At 36.9% G+C, this 19,674-nt stretch overlaps 2 protein-coding genes and 1 pseudogene across 2 annotated transcripts; all 3 read right to left on the minus strand.

Moving 5' to 3' along the window:
• Positions 1–527: 527 nt before the first annotated feature.
• Positions 528–1,226, minus strand: LOC118034686 (auxin-responsive protein SAUR50-like). The gene has a single exon (XM_035040031.1). It carries the CDS (start codon positions 1,157–1,159, stop codon positions 845–847), a length of 315 nt encoding a protein of 104 aa, XP_034895922.1. The 5' UTR covers positions 1,160–1,226; the 3' UTR covers positions 528–844.
• A 4,874-nt stretch (positions 1,227–6,100) lies between these two features.
• On the minus strand, positions 6,101–9,891 carry LOC118034688 (transcription initiation factor TFIID subunit 14b). The gene is made up of 6 exons (XM_035040032.2): positions 9,750–9,891; positions 8,745–8,833; positions 8,437–8,658; positions 7,548–7,735; positions 7,345–7,466; positions 6,101–6,453 (listed from the first exon to the last, which is right to left on the minus strand). Exons 1-6 carry the CDS (start codon positions 9,780–9,782, stop codon positions 6,367–6,369), a joined length of 741 nt encoding a protein of 246 aa, XP_034895923.1. The 5' UTR covers positions 9,783–9,891; the 3' UTR covers positions 6,101–6,366.
• Positions 9,892–12,717: 2,826 nt separating this feature from the next.
• Positions 12,718–16,361, minus strand: LOC118034687 (beta-glucosidase 12-like; annotated as a pseudogene).
• Between the last annotated feature and the right edge of the window lie 3,313 nt (positions 16,362–19,674).

The following is a 19,674-nucleotide window of genomic DNA, read 5'->3' on the forward strand; positions in this document are numbered from 1 at the left end:
ATGGAAAAGCTATACGAAGAGCAAAAAAAAACTATAAAAGTAGCTCTTTATTTATTAATTTTAGATCTTTAAAGTAATAAACTATATGGGATGCTATTTTTTTTTGTCACAATAAATAGTCATTCTTATATATAAAATAAAGGAAAAATTTAAACCAACTTTTCTCTTTAAAGTTCACTTGTTTTTTTCCTCATTCCATGCAAAATATAAAATAGTTTACTAAAATGCTTTTTTCCTTTGGACCATCTAACAATGTTTGTTTATTTACCATGATATTAAATTATTTTCAAGAACAAGCTTGCTTCGTGAAGTGTGTCTTCAAATTCAAACCTCAACAGTAAACCGATGATCCGTACATGCCAATGTACCCCCACATTCTCAGACAAAATTATGCTGTTGGAGTGTGCTAATGGATTCAGTTTTCTAAAGTCATACATGTACTTGATGTATTTGACCGAATGTCTTTCTTTACCCCTATGTTTTTCAAGCTATGCACAGATCTTAACTAGCAGAGAGGAAGAGAGAAATTTGTGCAGCTAAACAGGCAAATCTTTGCATTAATCCTTGCTTCTCTCACAGTGGTGTTAACAACTAACATCTGTGAGGAAAACCAGACTTTATACATCTCAAACCCATGCATTCTTTTCATGGGTTCTAAGTTAGTAATTAATTAGACATAAGAACCCAGCAGGGTTTCAAAGAGAGAATACATGAAAAAAAAAACAGGATCACGAATCACAATTGAGAAGATGTTAAAAAAAGAGAAACTAAATATAGTGTAGCTTCATCTTAAGCCATCTTCTCCAAGCAAACATGCACCGCCATCACCCTACTGATCATCTTTTCATCTGAGCATTGATGTTAGAGATCGAAAAACTACTTCTTCACAAGGGATAGTAAGGCCCATATCATGATCAAAGCCAAATTCCTCTTCTGCTCTTTGAAGCAAGGATTGAAACTCAGGGTGGCTCAAAAATGAGATTGGAACAATGTATCTACTTCTGTTTTCACCAACATACACAGCAAAGTGCCCTTTTGGCACGTCAAGAGGGAGGCCATCATCATCATAACCGTGTTTCTTGCCTAAACTAGAGCATCTCTTGAGGATTTGCTTGAGGACTGCTGTTTGAGGTAGTTTGTGTGATTTTCTAATAGCCATTTGGAGTTTGAGAGAAGGTGTGGAGAGAAAGGGTAAGTTTGAAGAGAGATAAGAGTGTGTACTTGTGGTAAAAAGGTGATGGTGGTGATGGGAGGATTGCGGGTGATGGGGGTATTTATGAAGAAGTCAAGGGGGAGAGAAAAAGAGAGATGGTGTGAGATAGATAGATAGATAGGGAGAAGGGTCATGTGGAGTGTGGGGGATAAGGACATGCCACGGGTGTTTTGGGGTATGTGTATGTGAGGCAAGGACATGGTAGGAGCCAGCTTACTGGGTTTGCAATTCTATGTTGGCCTTCCTAATGACACTATGGACCCCCCCCCCCGCTCTCAGCTTTAATTTTCAACTTGCCTAGTTGAAAAAAGGAAAAAAATATATAAGAACTTGCATTTAATTAGATGGAAGACGTTTAATCTGCTTGTGCTTCTCTTATTTTCATATTTTCAGCATTTTCAATCACGGTTCAAGTTCGAAGTCCAATCCTTCATGCAAATTGGTAGCAACCCTTTCAACTCACCTCCACTTCGCAATTGATTGCCATCTCTTACACTCTTTCAAGTTCACAAAAACCCAGCTCATTTTGCTTTGTAGTTTTCATTCCATTTCTGGTGAGAACTCACATATATCATCTTCGAGGAATCTCCGTCTTCTCAACTGCTTTGTCCAGGGCTCCTCGGTTTTTCAATCTCTACCTAGCTATAAGAGTCTTCACTCTCAGTCTTCGCTATAAAAAACATCTCTATCTATAAGATTAATGTTTATTAATACCTCTCTCTCTCTCTCTCTCTCACACACACACACACACACACACACACACACACACACCTGAAATCACGTACACACAATAAGTGTACTGGAGAGTACAAGCCTGTTGACGCTTTTTTCTTGTGCTTGTAGTTGTAGGGCTGTGATTCTGTGGAGCGTGGACTAAAACAACAGCTCCTACACAGTACAGTTCGTGAGTCCAAATATATATTCGAAAACCCATGTGTATATCACCGCAAGCTATTCAGTTTTCTTGACCTTTGCATCTTTACCCGCATATTGTAGCATAGCACCTGTAACGGGGTTAAACTTGTAAGGGGGTATGCGGATGAAAACAATGCTGGGACGATACAGTGGACAATATAGCTCGTCGAACAATGTCAAACTCGGTAGTATTGACGAAATCGACAGAATTAATAACAGAGCTTAACGATAAGTATGTACGATGGATAGTTCAAGACTTAATGAAAACACTACTAGCATGAATAACAATATATATAAATAGTGACAGTGTGCATGAGCAGTGGTAAATTAAGTAATAATGTATGTTTAATAATTCGACAGAACATAGGTTAATGTTCGTCGTAAATTTTGACTTGAACTACAGAGAGTCCAAGGCATGCAGACACATCTATTCTTGCAGCTTGTGAGTTGGCACAATGAACTACTAGTTTGTTAGGTGGCAGGCCAGGGTGAGAAGCAACAATTGGGGAAGTTTTTGGCAGTTGATTGTTTTGGGAAAAACTGATCAGGTGTGTTCTAAGTCTTGGGGGATGATTTTTGTTATAATTTTCCATGTTATTACTCTTTAAATAGGCTACATATAAGTGTGTGGCATGTAATTTTTGTGTGTAGGTAGAACCATTGTGCATAGCACACAAACGGATTGGTATATTTCTTGTGTTGAGATTAATAAAAGGTTATTATGGTTCCTGTATTTAAGTGTGTTAAACTATGCATATCCTCTGTACTTGTGTATTTCCGCTAGTGTGAGAGAAATTTTTTGATGAAGAGAAACACTTAGTTATTAAACAAAAACAAGTGGATTAATAAAAAAAAAGGTTAACAGGGAGCTGAGCTGCCACATAGAAGTTGAGATTTTGATGAGAACATCGACCCTGTGACAACACCCCTTTATTCTTGAGTATTCAGTCTGTAAGTAATCTAATCTCCATATCATTATGAGAAAGGTTATTAGCTGAACTTTCATAGTATATTGGCAAGTACACCTGGCTTCTCTGAATCCTATATAATTGCAATGAAATGATTTGACGGGCATGGAACTGCAGAGGAACAAGAGTTGAACTGTTGTTCCTGCGTATGTTAGATACTAAAGCAGCAGGACATAAGCTTTGGTTTCTAAAGGAGCCACCATGCGTGCTTAAGCTTGTTTTCCATGATTATCACGATTTTTGCAAAGGGAATGAAGAAGCCAAGGCGGCTCTAGATGGCCTGAGAAGAATGGAAGTAATTGTGCCTTCTTGCTAAATTTGCAAACCTAACTATCAGATTATCCAGAGCAGAAGTACTGTAATGCTTCTTGAAAAAATTAAACAAGGGTTAATATCTCAACAATAGAAGGCTTCCTACATGGTCCAGCATGCACAAACCACCATCAGAATAGGAGATATGTATAAATCTACTTAAAATCTGTACCACTGGTTTTTTCCTAGCCTGGCTCCATTTCAGAAAAGTTGTGTCTCCATGTTCTAAGGCTGAGAAAGCGATCTGCAAAGAACAATACGGAAATGTCCAGTATATCTGTCACTCTCTGTTTTCTGAACCTCCCAATGTCCATGACAGTGTCTTAACTCTCAATTCACCAACTAGAACTTTATCGTCGTTCGAATCCCATACTTAGAATCATCAAAATTTCAAAAAGTTCACACACGAAAAAGAAGGAAAATCAACCAAAAAGTTAGAAGTCAAAACTCAAAAGGTAATAACCAGGGAAGAACATTTACCATTGTCCATTAGTAGCGTGAAGGCCGAACCAGCATGAAAAGTTTTCTTCTGAATGGACCACTTGAAATAAATCATAAATACCCACATAGAAATAACAGGCGTGCACAGTACACCACATGCATACTTTATATGTGTGACACATACTGTACATATATAATATACACGAGCGAGACGGAAAAATTGTTGTACAGCTAATTAAACCAACTAATTAAGAGAAGGGAAACAATATTACCCTTAACGTCGCCGTCTTTGAGAGAAGCTCTCCCATGTTCTGTGAATGAGATTGATTGAGAGAATGGACAATGAAAATATGCGACTGCAAAGGCCCACCATTCTCACTGAAATGCGGTGCCCCGCTAAACCAAGAGACTAATGTATTTTCTTTATAGTTGATAATGACCTTGCCTTTTTTGGAGCACATGATGGCCATGTTACTCTTGCCCCCAAACTCCTGTAAAGACAACATAGTAAGGTCTTTTGGCATCATTTCAAGTTTTCAACTGTTGCACACGGCTACTTTACCAAGCAAATCATGTCTCAAACTGTAACTGCCTGTTGCCCACTTGGGATCTTTTATGAACAAACCCAAATTACGTACGTTAATTCCTTTGTTAGTTGCATCAGTCGTCTCTACTAGCTATCGCCAGAAATTTGGCAAGACCTGGAGTCAGGACAGTAAGAGAAACAACTACATAGGATGAAGCTGTTCATCTCCACATCCACATGTTGTTGGCATCTCTGATAGCAAGTAGCGTAAGAATCGAATGGCATTACATCAGTTTTTGCCATCAAGATGTGAAAAGGGGAAAACAACCGACCCTGATATGGAATGGAAGAAAATGCGATTATAAACTTGAATAATCATGTCAGCACGCTCAGGATGGTTCTTTAGTGGAAATTTTATTTAACACAGCAAGTTAACCTGGTTCATAAAACAACAATATCAGCTGAAAAATTTCTCTGTGCTGTCCTCCTCGTTCATGTACTCTATGGTCAGGAAACCGATGGGGATGCAATGGAAACGTCAACGCGCAAAACTAATTACAGTCACATGGTTGTAAGGAAAGTAGTCAGAAACAAAGGGCCCAAGAACGCAGACGTGCAAGTAATACCCAGCTAGGATTATCAATCAGATATATATTGAGATATTGATCGGTGAAAGCTATGGACTTCAAATATGACAACCAATTAAAAAACGATTGAGCAAGCATCAACAATTAGATTAGGCCCTTGACAGCAGAAACCTAGATAGAGATGGAACGTATGGGTTTAGGTGAGGAGAATATTATTTAGCCGGGTCCGCTTCAACAGAATTGAAAACAAATGCAACAATTAAGGATATGCTTGTACCTGGTATGCTAAACCAAGGTGAGAGTGACAATGGAGTTGAAATCACCACGACACCGTATGTACGATCAACCCAAAAGCCATAGTGGATGCCCATTTTCACATGCCTTGCATAATAAAGCATCAAAAGGACAGATAGAGGTGGTTTTGGTTAATGCTTGAGAAGGGCCCTCAGCTTTATTAATATGTATTATACAATTCATTTGAGAAGAGTTTCGGCACAAGTATACTCTGAACAAATCCGATAATCATTAAAGTCTCAAAGCCAAATTCAGACAAGTACCTCATTGTTGTCAGGTTGATGTATTCAAAGGTAAAACATCCCAAGAACAGTGTGATACAAACACAAATCAAAATAAGGAACAGTGCCTAAAAGTAACATCGAGCTGATAATTTGATAACAAAACAGTAGCAAGGCCAGAGACAACCTAATCAGCATACTCTTGCTGTTACCCAAAATCTGACAGTATAAGAAAAGGAACATCAGACATTGGCAGGAGATAATCTAAAAGCTGTTCAAACAGCAAAAAACGTTTTTCTTTTCTCTATATTAATTTAAGAATGATAAGAAAATGATTGTGTATCTCATTACAGCTAGTAATTTACTCGCCAATATGGTGTCCTAAGCATATGTATTAAATCATAAATTCTAATCCTATATATGCCTTCTGTGCACCACAAATCTGATGAATCAAAAGGCATCTATAAAAATCGAGCTCATGTTCTCAAATCTAAAAAAGCAGAGAAGTTTCATGCCTGTTTTGGAGTTCCTGCATATTGCTTGGAACAAATAAGCACTAGTCAATGTGTTAACGGACACATATCAAATACACTTCTGAAAGCACTTAATGCAGACAACAGATATCAGGAGTAAACTTAATTCTTAATAAAATTTAATCAATTGATACATCATTTTTGTTAATTGAACCGAACTACATTTTCATGTATAAGCACAAAAAGGGGGAAGATGGTAAGAAAATACAAAAAAAAAGAAAGGGGGAGGGGGATGTGTCAAAACTACCCTCTGCTTGAGAAAATAAGTATCATTGCTACATGCCTATGCCACTGTGTGCTTCAGCCTAAGCCAATGCGAAGTAGAAATCTCAAAACTCTGCATAAGTAAAGTGCATTCACTGGTCGGAGGGAGATTTCAACTGTTGATTCTGCCCATCTATCAAGCTTATCTGTCGTCGGAGTTTTGCTATATGAGCTTGCACCTAACACATTGAATCCAAACTGTCAAAGAATAGCTTTACAGTTTTCCATGCAAAATGTGACTCATTGGGAATTAGTGAATTAAAAAACACGCTGCTAATGCTTAAGAACATAGAATTCAACAGCTCTTAAATGTTCAAACATAAAACCCATCCATCAATGATGGAAAAAGTTGGGGTTCAATCAATTCCAATTTATTTTTCAATTCAATTTTAAATAAACAAAAAAGGACAGCAGTTCAGCACAATTGAATAAGAAATTGTAGAGTAAGAAAGCAATGGATGGCAAGAAATATTCTCTATATGTTTGCTTCAAGGACTAGTTTCTGATCCGCAGAAAAAAAAGGTTATTAATTAGCTTAGTGAAAATTGTCTGTGACTGAGAAACTATAGAGGTTATCAAATAAATTTACTATTGCTCGCCAACTACTTAGAAGTTCAGGAAATTGTTAGACTTCTAAGATAACCATATATCTGAATTATGCTTTCTTTTCCACTAATTCCCAGCTCCTACAAGATCAAAATTTCCATGAGGTATTGATCTACCAGTTCAATGTATTTACTCTGTAGTAGAGAGAGCCATTATTGCAGGAAATAGTGCCCTTGTACTGTTTTTTTTTTTTTCATTCCTACTGTCCCAGCTGACAGTTTTTTACAAGTTCAAATCCTTCAAACAAGCTAGTCCATTACTATGGCATGTCTTACTCCAAGCCACTGTTGAACAAGCATCAAAGGAAGTGATACTTCGCAAATATCACCACCAAGACATTTTTTAATTCATACATAACAAGCCCGGAAGCTAGTTCACATACCCCTGCTTGCTTTATTATATTCTTCCTTTCTAATTATTTTTTGTCTATAAGAAAAGAGAGAAAGAAAGAAATTCTTTCTGACCTGCTGACGAGCTGCGGCAAGCTGTAGTAGCTCGTCTGCTTCAGAGAAATTCATAAACCACTGGGATAGAGGATGATCTTTAGTGTCACCCCTCTTCCTTTTACTTGTATCTTCAACTGGCACTGTAAGAAAACAGAAGTTAATTTATTCATCCAAAGCAAGGTGAAGAGCATTTACTGGCAGAAGACAGCTAAAATACAGACCAGGAGGAGGCAAAGTAAAACCAGCAGGTAATCTGGGCAAGTTTACGGCTGGATGGCTCTGTATGCGAGCTAAGAAACCTTCTGAAGGCTCAGGGAATACAATCTCATCGTATGATTCTACAACAACTGGCTTCTTCATTGACAAGGAGCCAGATTCATCTTCTGGGTACAACTTCAAGTGATGATATCTGTAAAAACCTTAAGGCCTTCAACAATGCAATTCTAAAATTTGACCAATTTTAAACTTTTCATTATATTAGAAAGCACAATATTTTTTGGTTCTAACTGACTAGAATTCATTCAATTGAATCACCACCACAATACACTGTCTCACCACATATTTCCACTCTCAGCAGCCATCACAGTCATTAAACTGGAAATCAATTCAGTTTAGATGTTCGGTCAACTATTTGATTATTCCCAAACACGTGATTGGACAAAGGAACATTTGGTTTAAGCTACATGACACTAATACCTTGCAGCTGATCAATCGACCATGTCCAAGGAGACAAACACACACACTTTCGTTCTAAATTCCCACATTTCAATCTGAACTGCTTGGTCAGAAACTCCATATCTTTTGACATGTAACTGAGCAATCTCCCTCATATGGCAATGGTCTCTCTCTCTCTCTCTCTCTACACACACACACACACACATAAATATGCTATGGTGAAAAAGGGAGGTGCCAAATATGAAGCTGAGTGGGAGTTAATTTACATTATATATGGCTCTATCATACCTTTCCATAATTTTACAGCAGTTCATTTTAGATATGTACTCCAATGACACACAGAATGTCTTGTTACAAAATCATCTGGCCAGGTCACTAGCTTCTGAAAACATTTTACACAGAAATCAGAACCACATAATAGACGAAGGAACTCACAAGTTCAAAGGCTTATCACAAACATCACTGTGGAAATACAGAGTAATGGCAATCTCAAATTCACCCCAGCCTGCTTCTGATAACTCAAAAGGTGGTGCCTCGATGACTCTTGTAGGATTATTGAAGCTAGAATGAAGCTGAAAAACAGCTCGTTTTATTACTACACCAAGATCCTCATTTGTGGCACCACGTACATATACAGTCCACTTATGAGATTGATACCTGATTAACAGAATATTGAAATCATGATCCAAGCACACAACAGACAAAAGAATGGGCATTATCCGGAAGATTATTTAACAACTTACTCGTTTGCCTTTTTGCCAAGCCAGAATGCTATGTTGCCGTAAACTATTGGAAGGCTAATCTCAACATCTTTGAGCTTCTTATTCAAAATCTGTGCCAGACCATGTACGATAACACAAAGAAAGTAACAGAACTAACACAGCAATGCCTCATGATTCCTAGTTTATTATTTCAAGTATAATGATAAACAACACATCAAGCATGCACTCAAAACCAAATACCATTAACATAAACCACCCAAAATTCACGACCATACACAACACCAATTGAGATAAAAGTTAAAACAACAAAGTTTAAGGCTGGGATAAAAAACAGCCTTTGGTTTCTTAGTAAGATCATTAATTTAAGAATAAGCAACCTGTCATTTCACATATGCAATAAAATCTGACACTAACATCTCCTATCAACACTCAACCAGTCATAGAAAACAGAGCTTTTGACAGGGTTCCAAAAACCTGCTTTCTAAGAAAACAAAATTTTACCTTTCTAGGAAATTAAGTAACGGGAAACAAAGAATACACATTCAATCACTACACAAACCCCATTAACACTAAATTAAGCAGCAGTCACAAAACAGTTTCAATTTGGTTAAAAAGCTACAAAACAAACAATTTTGAGCTTTTTTTTCGCAACAACTGCAATAAAATTTACACTAACAAATCCTTTCCACACTAAAAAAACCAATCATTAGAAAACAGAGCTTTATTTTTTTTATGGAGTTTCAATGTAGGGCTTTCATAAAAACAAGTTTTACCTTTCTGGGCTCAATTATTTTACTAATTGCAGTAAATATAACTATCCAAATCAAAATTAAAACAAAAAAAAATCACATTCGATCATGATGAAAGGCTAAAACCCTAATTAAGCAAATCAGAAAACAAAATCTTTCAATTGGGTTACTAAAAAACTGCATCAAGAAACGATTCTGAGCATCCGGAAAACATGGTTTCATTGAATCGAAGATGGTTGTCAAAATTGGAAAAGAAGATCACAAAAAAAGTTGGTACCTTCTTTTCAGTGTTCTCTTCAGTTTTGCTCATTTTGATTCTCTGTGATTTGGTATGGGTCCACTAATTTCAACAGGATGATCTTGACCGTTCTTTTATGATGACGATGAACTGTTTGTCATGCCCTTTAACACCACCTTCTTGTTACTAATTTCAACATTGGTGTTGTTGGTTCAATAAAATTAGGGTTTTGTTTTCGGCTCAGTTACAAGTGATCGATTGGTTGAAGAAATAAGATTGCCTACTGCAGGTTTTAATTATAAATCTATTCCCAGCAAATCAGATGGAAAAGTATGATGTTAATGAGGGGTAATTATGTCAATCAAGGAGACATTATTAAGTAAAGTTACTAACGAGCCCTTCTTCTAAAGTCGTGGCAAGTTTGATCTGGTGGTTTTTACAACTGTATGTTAATGTAGTGTATCTGATTCTTAAGTCATGTTTGGCTTGTTGGATCGGGGAGACAAAATGAGGAGGATTTGTTTCCAAACCTGAACATAATTTTTGAGCATGGTGACATCATAAACTAATTTAATAAAATTTAATTTTCTATATGTCTAACTCTACTCAAATTTATAGCATAGTAATTGATTTGAACAAATATTATTACTAATATTATCTTAATCTAATCTTATTTTACGTGTATTTTTTTTATTAGTGTGGGTGTCCGGACTAACTTGTATATACTTCGATTAATTCAACATGCCATAAAGTTAAAGATCATGCAAGTCTCCAATGGCTCTGAGATCTATAGTACTCAAACTGGTGACCTCTAAGAAACAAACTTACAACCTCATCAGTTGAGCTACACTTGCCGGAGAAATCGTTATCAACAATTACCTTCTGAAAAATGGAAGAGAAAGTATTGATTAATTATTTCAAAATAATGAGATAAAATAATTATATCAAGAGAGGAATATCTTGGTATCAAATGAGAATTGATTCATAAAGAGATGGTGTTCGAAATTATTAAGTTATGTTGAGATTTTCAAGATAAAATTATTCTCGATAAATGGATTGGAAATTAATTTGGATATTGGTAATAGATGAAAAAATATATATTGTAAAAGAGATTTATGCTTAATTTTATGTATAAAAATAAATGCCATGGAAATTATTACTTGTCGTTGTTATTATTTCTTACTACCTTTTTATATGTGTACATATTAATTTTTGTTTTCAGGTCCAATAGGTCATGTCATGAGTGATTTTAGTTTAGTTATTTTTTGTTTTTGGCCATGTAATTATTTGAAAATTAAGAGACTTATCTCCATAAACTTGAAATGTAATATTAATCCATAAATTTTGGATGTATGACTTTGATATAATGTTTGTAATTCTAAGTATCTATTTAACCATGCATATTTATAGTAGAAAGTGAATCCTTCACTTAAGTTACATTATATGGTGTTATTATGCACAATATAGTTTATATGATATTATGTAACAATCTAATTATGCATTGTTGTTTTATGAACTTGAATTGTATGATGTTATTGAATAAGATGTGTTGTGTTGATGATGACGAGTTGGATTTAGATCTAGGATGATTGGATCAAGTTGTGAAATGAAATTGGAAATATAATATGATTTTTTCGATAACTGGGGACCTTCTGATATAGAGGAGACTCCGCTGAAATCTTGGTACAAATTTCAGTGGAACTTGTATAAAAAAAAATACATTGAAAATTTCCAATGTATCACCAAAAAAGAATGTAGAAAATTAGGGTTTTTACACTTTAATTCACTTGAGTCAACCCGCCAAATCCATCGGTAGTTTATTAAACTCGTGACATGGGCTGCTTGACTAAAAGCATCAAATATAAAAAAATCACGAAACTCAGTTCTTAACAAACAAAATATTGAAGGGTAAAGCTAAAAAAAAGTTAGCCATACAAAAGGATCCAAAACAATAAAGAGTAATTAAAAGCCGAAAAAAGGGTGCGGGCCCACCTAGGTTAACTGACAAAACCCACGAGTTAAGTCATGAGATCAGGATAATCCAGTAGAAAAAAAACACAAAGAAAACCATGAAGTCTATTTCATAAAAAAATAACAATGTCGAGTAATGGGATAAAAAAATATAAGTTAAAAAAGCAATGTCAACTCGTGACCATGTTTATTTGATCAAAAGTATTATGGAAAAGAGATTTTTTATATATATAAATACCTTATATATGTTTATTTATTATGTGTAGTATATTCTACTCTTTGTGTTGTGCATAACACTAAAAATATAAATACAAAAGTATGGTTGCTCTTATGGTCCAGCAACCATTACAATTCATATGAAATCAATCTCTGAATTAACTTAACTAGAAGTACCAAACCTAAAAAAACCACAAAGCCCAATTAAATTTTAATAAATCAAAATTAAAAAACAAAAAGGAAAGAGGACCAAGATTGAAGAAACAAAAATTAATAAATTTAAATTAAAAGATAAAACAAAAACCTACAACAAAATTACAAATAAAAAAAAAACGTTGACAGTCACTCAAATAACAGCAACTCAGATATTACCCAGAAATCTTAAATGAGTAGTACGAATGTGAAGAGAGAAAACGAAAATAAAATAAAATGCTGTGAGCGATAATCCATCTAGAAACAACTAACACGTGTAATACCTTGACAAAAAAGCCGCCGCGGGGAATCCAATGAGATGGAGAAATGAGGTTCTTAACCGGCAAATTCGGCCACTTTAGCACTATAAGCGCCAAAATTGCTTACACCCCCTGATCCCCTTGAATTTAAGGATTATTTCAAAGAGACCCTACATTTTGCATCCTCAGGAATTAATTAAGTTCCATGGGTATTATCTATTTATTTTTCACTTGGTCTTGATAAATTTCAGTCTGACAATGCATTCCTCGAATTCTAGTGAAAAGGTTAATGCATGGATAGAAGTATCCTTCAAAATATTACTGGAAAAAGAAATTGCGCGGAGCAAGTTATTATTTAATATCGAATTCGATTAATAACCAATCAATACACGTAAACAATAAAAAAATAAAAAATACAAATAAATGTTATTATGACAGCAAGAACAGCATCCTAGACGAAAATGTGAGAATTCGAAGACAAAGATCCACAGATGTCCGTAAACATGGAATAAAATTTATCAGACGTGGAAACCTAACTTGCTGCAACAAAGTATGACTCCAGCGTTTGGAAGGTCTTGATCATACGAAAAGGGCTCCTGCATTGTTAATAAAATTATTAGTTTGTTAAGCATGAAAAATGAATACAATAAAATTAGTATTTATGGAAGATGATATACAATAATACCTTATATATTTCGTGCCATTGTTTATTCAATTCTCGACTTCTTACGGCTACGAGCCGATCCCTCCTCCACTCGAGATTTTGATTCTCTGTTATTGCAATCATTTGTGCTATGAGAAATGTTGAGAGATTTTTCTGATAATAATAAGAGGAGATGAAAAGAGTCCTCACATGTTATCGTTGAGTTTAGTACTTTCGTCCTTCTTCAGAAATTGCTCAAACCACTTCACAGAATTTTTGGCATATCGTTTCAAGTTGTTTTCGTAGTCAATGTAGAAGAGACCAAACCTTGAACCATAGCCGGATCCCCATTCAAAATCATCCAAGAATGACCAAGCAAAAAACCCCTTGACATCGACACCATGGTCACTGCAAAAGTCAAGCTTTTAGAGCAGAACAGACTGAGAAAGAAATTCCTTTTATTTGAAAAAGGAAGCGAGAACATGAATTTGGAAAGCACAAACTCACTTGATAGATTTCAGAACATTGTGGAAAATGTCTTTATAATATTGCTCTCTTATGGGATCATTCAGGGCTTCCTCTAGTGACGAGGAACTCACGTCATCAACTCCTAATAAAAAAAAAACCAACAAATCAGTAAATCAGAGCTTCTTGACAGCTATAACCATAAACACATGAGGGCTGTTAGCTCTGTTCTTACCATTTTCAGTGATATATATTGTTGGATTTTCATACGCGTCCTTTACGTAATTCAAAAGATGACGAATACCTTCGGGATAAATATAAAGCCAACTTGAACCCGCCTGCGAATTTGATTTATATATCTCAATACCAAGGGGAAAAGAGAAAGATTCTACACATCAATTACTAATTTGTTGAAACAAGAATGAAGAATCACATTCACCTGTGGGCCTATTGGTATTCCATTTCTCTCCCCTGTAAAATAACATCAACACAAGTGAGAAAGCGTAGAATTTTAGACCTTGTATTCTTCTTATTCTGAGAGGTTTTTTTTTTTTTTTTTTTTTTTTTTATCATTTAATTAACAAGTAAATAAATTCACCTGGCCAGTTAACACGAGCATCTTCCATGAACCCAATATTTTTATAGTTAACATCCTCAACGTTCTGAGCATAATATGTAGTGTAGTAATTGATCCCGATGAAGTCATAAGATCCTCTCAGCATCTTGGATTCCTCCTCACTGAATCTAGGCAATCTTCCTCCGACGTAGTCGTGCATATTCTGTGGATACTCACCTTTAGTTAGAGGATCCATGTACCTGCCAAAGACATACAAGGATACACTAGATTAACCGGCGATCCTGGTTTCTTCTCCATAGAATTTAAGAATCCTAATTAATGTTTCAAATTATTATATATCCAAATCAGCTAGCAAAATGCTTACCATCCAAGCATAAAATCAAGGCTTCGTTTAGTTGCCATCCGATCACTTTCACTAGTTGAGTAAGGTTCAAACCAATGAGAGACGAGGGTTATCCCAATTTTTCCTCCTTGACGCGTCTGACGAGATTTTGTCAATGATAAAATTAGCACAGTCACACTGAAAACTTTGGTGAAACATGTTATGAAACGAACCACAAATTAATTATAGCTTTAGCTTTTGCAAACCTGATACTTTTCCTTGTATACTTTCACAGCCGTTGCATGAGCAAGCAATAGATGATGGGTTACAATGTAAACCTCGGTGGCACCAGAGATTTTGGGCTGGCCTGGATAATTCTCCAAAGTTGAAATTCTGCCGGGTGCCATGCTGCCCGTGTCATAACCATTGACGCTAAACATAAAAGGCTCATTTTAAAGTGATCCAGTGCTTCACTCGGTCTCCAAATCTTTGAAAGCAAAGCTCCACAAAGTCTCGGAAAATCGTTTCTATACGAGTTTTGAAATGATTAGATTCAAGCATGGAGGATTTAAATTAAAGTGGGATGTTTATATAATATGAATATAAAAACGATTACTTACAAAATATCAGGGCTCAAGAAACCACCATATTTGTCCTCAATTGCTTGTGGAGTGTCCCAATGAAAGAGAGTTACATAAGGCTGTATACCTGTACATTTCAGAGCAAAAATAATATGAGAAAACTAAAGTGTGAAACGTTTTGTATGAAAGTTTGGAAAATGCTTTTCAAATCTTCGAAATTCAAGCAAAGTAAGATTGCCCCTGCATTTACCATGGCCACTTCAAGATGCTTATTTAGTCGGTAACATTATTATGAAACACAGTGATCGAGGAAAAGGAAAGGGTTATAAACCATTTTTTATGAGCTCATCGATGAGATTGTTGTAAAACTGGATCCCTTCTTCGTTTATTCCAGCACTTAGTCTGCCATCTGATGAATTCAATTCGATGATTGAAAAGTCAAAGTAAGGAAAAATGTGGGACTTCGAATGTCAAGTCGCGTCCCATCCTGGTGAATTAAAAAGGAACGAGAAGTAGGGTAAAAACAAAAGAAACACACTTACGTGGTAATACCCTAGACCAAGAAATAGGAGAATCTGAAAGCATCCATTCCCATTCCCCTCATTCTTTGCACATCTTCCTGTAACATTTTGTGTGTAAAATATATCAACAAGTGTAATGGTGATCAGATCGACAAGAGGCAACCAAAAGAAAAATAAGATGAACATCGTACCTTGTAGCGATTATAGAAATCAACTGCCACCTTTGCATTGCTATGGTCGCTTATCCTCTCTGCAATTTTTCAGAATCTGTTCTTAAATTCCTTTGAATATATATTATTTGATAAAAATCATATTTACATCTTTAATTTGCACGCACTTTCGCCCCCTAACCCCAAAAGTCACCTTCTTTCTTTCCCTTTCCTCTCTTCTTTTGGATTTAATAGACAAAATACACTATGGTTTTAGGCAGGCCATCAACATGCTGGCAGGTGACTCCTTGAGAGATTTATATTCGTTGTTTTAGTTAGGAAAGCATTGTAACGAACTCCTGCATTGAATAAAGAGATACCTGGATGCTCCTCGATGAAGGTGTCCCATATATTCGGCCCTTTACCTCTCCTGTTTGTTTCACCTTCAAACTGCATATAATTTAAACGTTATCAGAGAGCAATCAATTGAGGCGTTTCTCTCTTCGACCAGAGTACTTGAAGCAATGTTTGTACCTGGTAAGCTGATGAAGAAGATCCAAAAAGGAAACCATCTGGGAAAGAATTACGACTCAACTTGGCAATACTTCCCATGATATACACTAAGTCTTTGTTGAACAGCCTTGCAGAAGAGCAATAAGAGCTTGAGCAGAGCTAAAGAGTGTTGGGTGATCAGAATAAAGAATGTATAGTGAGATAGCAGTGAAAAAATAAATAAATGAACGTATGAAGTATGGATTTTGTAAGAACATCGACATGCCAGAGCCTATTTATAGGCATCATTTTGAAAGGTTATTCTCAACAACCAAGAAGGATAATTGTGGTCAATTATTACTGTTTGTTTCGATTGACCGATCAATGAAAATTCAATTTGGAACTTCTAATTGGATAAGGATATTTGTCATTTGAGGAATTCATTGTGTTGAAACAAGCACCAAACTTAAGATTCCGTGCTCTAATTGCACCGTGAAGCCTAGCAATTGTGCTGGAAGCATGCAGAGAAAATTCAGCAACCGGATCGTCAACATAAGAATTTTTCAACGACTTTAATTTTCTTGTCTGATGGCAATGAAGCCAAGCGAAAGTTGACGGGTTTCCAGCCCAAGAAGAGTTTTTAAATGGCATGTGGACCTTTCGCATTCAGACATGAAGTATATTCTGAGCTAGAAATTTTGCATGAAAACAATTTTAAATTCTTTTACGCTGAATTAGCCAAGTCAAGCACAATACATGATCTTTAACCAAAAGCCCAGGAGAGTAACCAATTACGATCAATCTCTAAGATGACATTTCTTCAATCCCAAACTGACAACCCATCTCCAAATCGTGCAAGCAATGCTTTGAAACGATCAACTAGTCATCAAAACCTGGAATTCATTTGCTTTGAAGCCATCAACTAGTCATCAGCCTGGAATTCAATTTTACAACTGTCTGGAATTTATTTTCCAAGAAAGTTTATCCTCGCGGAAACTTCAACTTGATTAGGAGAAACAAACTGCGTTTCGCTTCTATCGGAATTATTCAAGCATCCTCTTCAAGCCTCCAACGAATTCCTTAACAATTAGCGGTATTAGATTACCATTTTTATCATACTATCTATCCCCCATTATCTAGGCACGGTTAAACACAGAATACAAATCACACCACAGTGTTGCTACCCAATTTTTGACCCATGTTTTTTTTTATATATTTTCAAAAATCCAAAAATAGAGAAAAACAAAGAAAATCCAAAAAAATATGTTTTTTTAATATATTTTCGTCATTTTAGCATTTTCAACGTCGTCTAAAAAGAATTTAATTTTCAAAGGATTTTCAAAACGCGTTCGACTTTTCACGCGTCGTTTTTAAAATCATTGATTTTCCTCATCGAGTCGACGTTGATATTGCTCGTTTTCAAAAAAATACAAAAAAACAAGAAAAATCAAATTTTACAAAAAAGAAAGTTAAGGGACCAATTTTGAAAAACTTGGCAATATTTTTTTGCCTATAAATACTGGTTTCCAACACTTACAATAGGGGGGGGGGCAATTTTGATATTTTGAAGAGAAAAATACAAAAAGAAAAAACCCTAAACCTATCTTCTCCCCCATTTTTTCTCAAGCCGGCGGCGCCTCCCCTACTGGTTTTGAATTTTTATTCCCCGGGGTCCTTGGATTTTCCTCTCCCAGAACCAGAGAGCCAAGGACCCCCACCATTTCTCATCCCCCTCTCGGCTGTTTCTCCCTTTCTTCTCCTTCGGCGACTCATCCTTCAGAAACCAGAGCCGGCTTATTCCTCCCTTTCCACTTTCAAAAGCAGCAGCCCCCAGTCGGTTTGAATTTTTTCTTCAACCCGACAGCCCCTTCTTCATCTCAGAACCACAAAACCCTCATCTTTCCCCCGCAGACCAGTGAGCCGACCACTTATTTTTTTCCCTTGGCTTTGCTAAACAAACAGGAGAGCATCGGAATGATCTCTCTCTCTCGGCCATGATTTCCATCGTTTCCAACCGCCCATCATTTGGGCAAACCAGCGGCGTCTCCGCAGACCCAGCTCCTTCTCCCAGCGGCGGCCGAACAGCAGCGCCGGGGCAACATTCTCCTCCTCCTCCGGACCATTTTCGTCGCTCCTCCAAGCCATCAACAGCATCTTCTTCTCCCTCAGCAGACGGCCACCAGCAACGGCGAAGCAACACCGACAGAGCAGCTGCTTCCCTATCTTCCCCGATCTCTTCCTCTCCATCAACACCGGAGATTCCTCCAGTAGCAGCCGACACACGGCGCCCACAGGCCCACCTCCAGAACTGCCCCGCAGTGGCCACCGCAGCAGCGCCCACAGAGTCGTCCCCGTCATCACCAGAACCACAGACCGGCCTTCTCCGGTGATATCTCCACAACAGCTCCAGCTCCTCCCCTAGCGGCACAACAAAACCGCAGATCGGTTCCCTTCGACTTCGGTCTCCATCATCAGCCAGCCACCGCAGCCTTCCCATCAGCAACGGCTGTTTCCCCTTCGGTTTCCTCTCCCAGCGGCGGCCGAACAGCAGCGCCGGGGCAACACTCTCGTCGCTCCTCGAAAACCACCACCACCGCTGCCTCCTAACAGCCCTCCTCTTCAACACCGCCAGACCGGCCACCTGCTGAAGAAGGAAAGAACAGACGCACGAAGAAACAAAGAAGACAGAAAAGAATAGATCTAAAAAAGGGGAAAATCAGCACAGATCTAGACATAAAATGGAATAAAATCAACTGTTGCGTGTGTTCTCTTTTCTTGTTTACAGATCACTGCCGGAGAGGAAGAGGAGCGGGGAAGGTAGCCGTTTTGGACCCCCCTGTTGCTGTGCTTTTTACTGCGGCGGCGCGTGAACCCACGCGCCGCCAGTGGCGGTGGCGCGTGGGAAGACGCGCCGCCAGTGGCGGTGGCGCGTGGGAAGACGCGCCGCCAGTGGCCTGCTGCCCATGATTCTTCACAGTGTCGTTCCCAGCAATTTCCAGGAGGCTTTGGGGGGGCTGTTTTTGTAAAATTTAAAATTGTTTGATTTTTTTATTATTATTTAGCATTTGATTTTTTTTATTGTAAGTTGTAATGTGATGTAAAAGAAAATGAAAAGAAAAAGGGAAAGAAAAGAAACAAAAAAAAAATAGTGAAAAAGTGAATGTTTGTGTTTGCATTTTTATTTATGTCATTGAATTATAAAAAAAATAAAATAAAAAAACAAAGATTATTTGTTAATTTAAATATGGTTAAATATCTCAAGGACAAATAAAAATCAAGTTGTATTTTCCATGAAAATATTGAGGACAAGTTTCTACATATATTCGGGGATTTAATAACTGATTTATTCAAGCCTAAGAATTTAATTAATATTTTTTAAATTTTCAAATCACATCAAAAACACGAAGCAGGCTTATCTCAGGTAGGGTGTGTTAGGGGTGCTAATACCTTCCCTAACCACAACCAGTTCCCTTACCCATATCTCTGACAAGACCAGTACATCAGTGTTTCCTAGTAGCCCTCAATAAATTACTAGGTGGCGACTCCCACGAACGAATTCAAAAGCAAACGCAACT

Source organism: Populus alba, chromosome 4 (genome assembly GCF_005239225.2).
Source record: "Populus alba chromosome 4, ASM523922v2, whole genome shotgun sequence".
NCBI classification, from domain to species: Eukaryota; Viridiplantae; Streptophyta; class Magnoliopsida; order Malpighiales; family Salicaceae; genus Populus; species Populus alba.

What these genes read in the sequence shown, in the direction of transcription:
- LOC118034686 (XM_035040031.1), bottom strand. Translation starts at nt 1,159, where the DNA reads ATGGCTATTAGAAAATCACACAAACTACCTCAAACAGCAGTCCTCAAG.
- LOC118034688 (XM_035040032.2), bottom strand. Translation starts at nt 9,782, where the DNA reads ATGAGCAAAACTGAAGAGAACACTGAAAAGAAG. An exon ending in AAGAGAACACTGAAAAGAAG is followed by an intron (nt 8,834 to 9,749) that starts GTACCAACTTTT and finishes GGTCTGGCACAG; the next exon opens with ATTTTGAATAAGAAGCTCAA. An exon ending in CTTGGCAAAAAGGCAAACGA is followed by an intron (nt 8,659 to 8,744) that starts GTAAGTTGTTAA and finishes TCTGTTAATCAG; the next exon opens with GTATCAATCTCATAAGTGGA.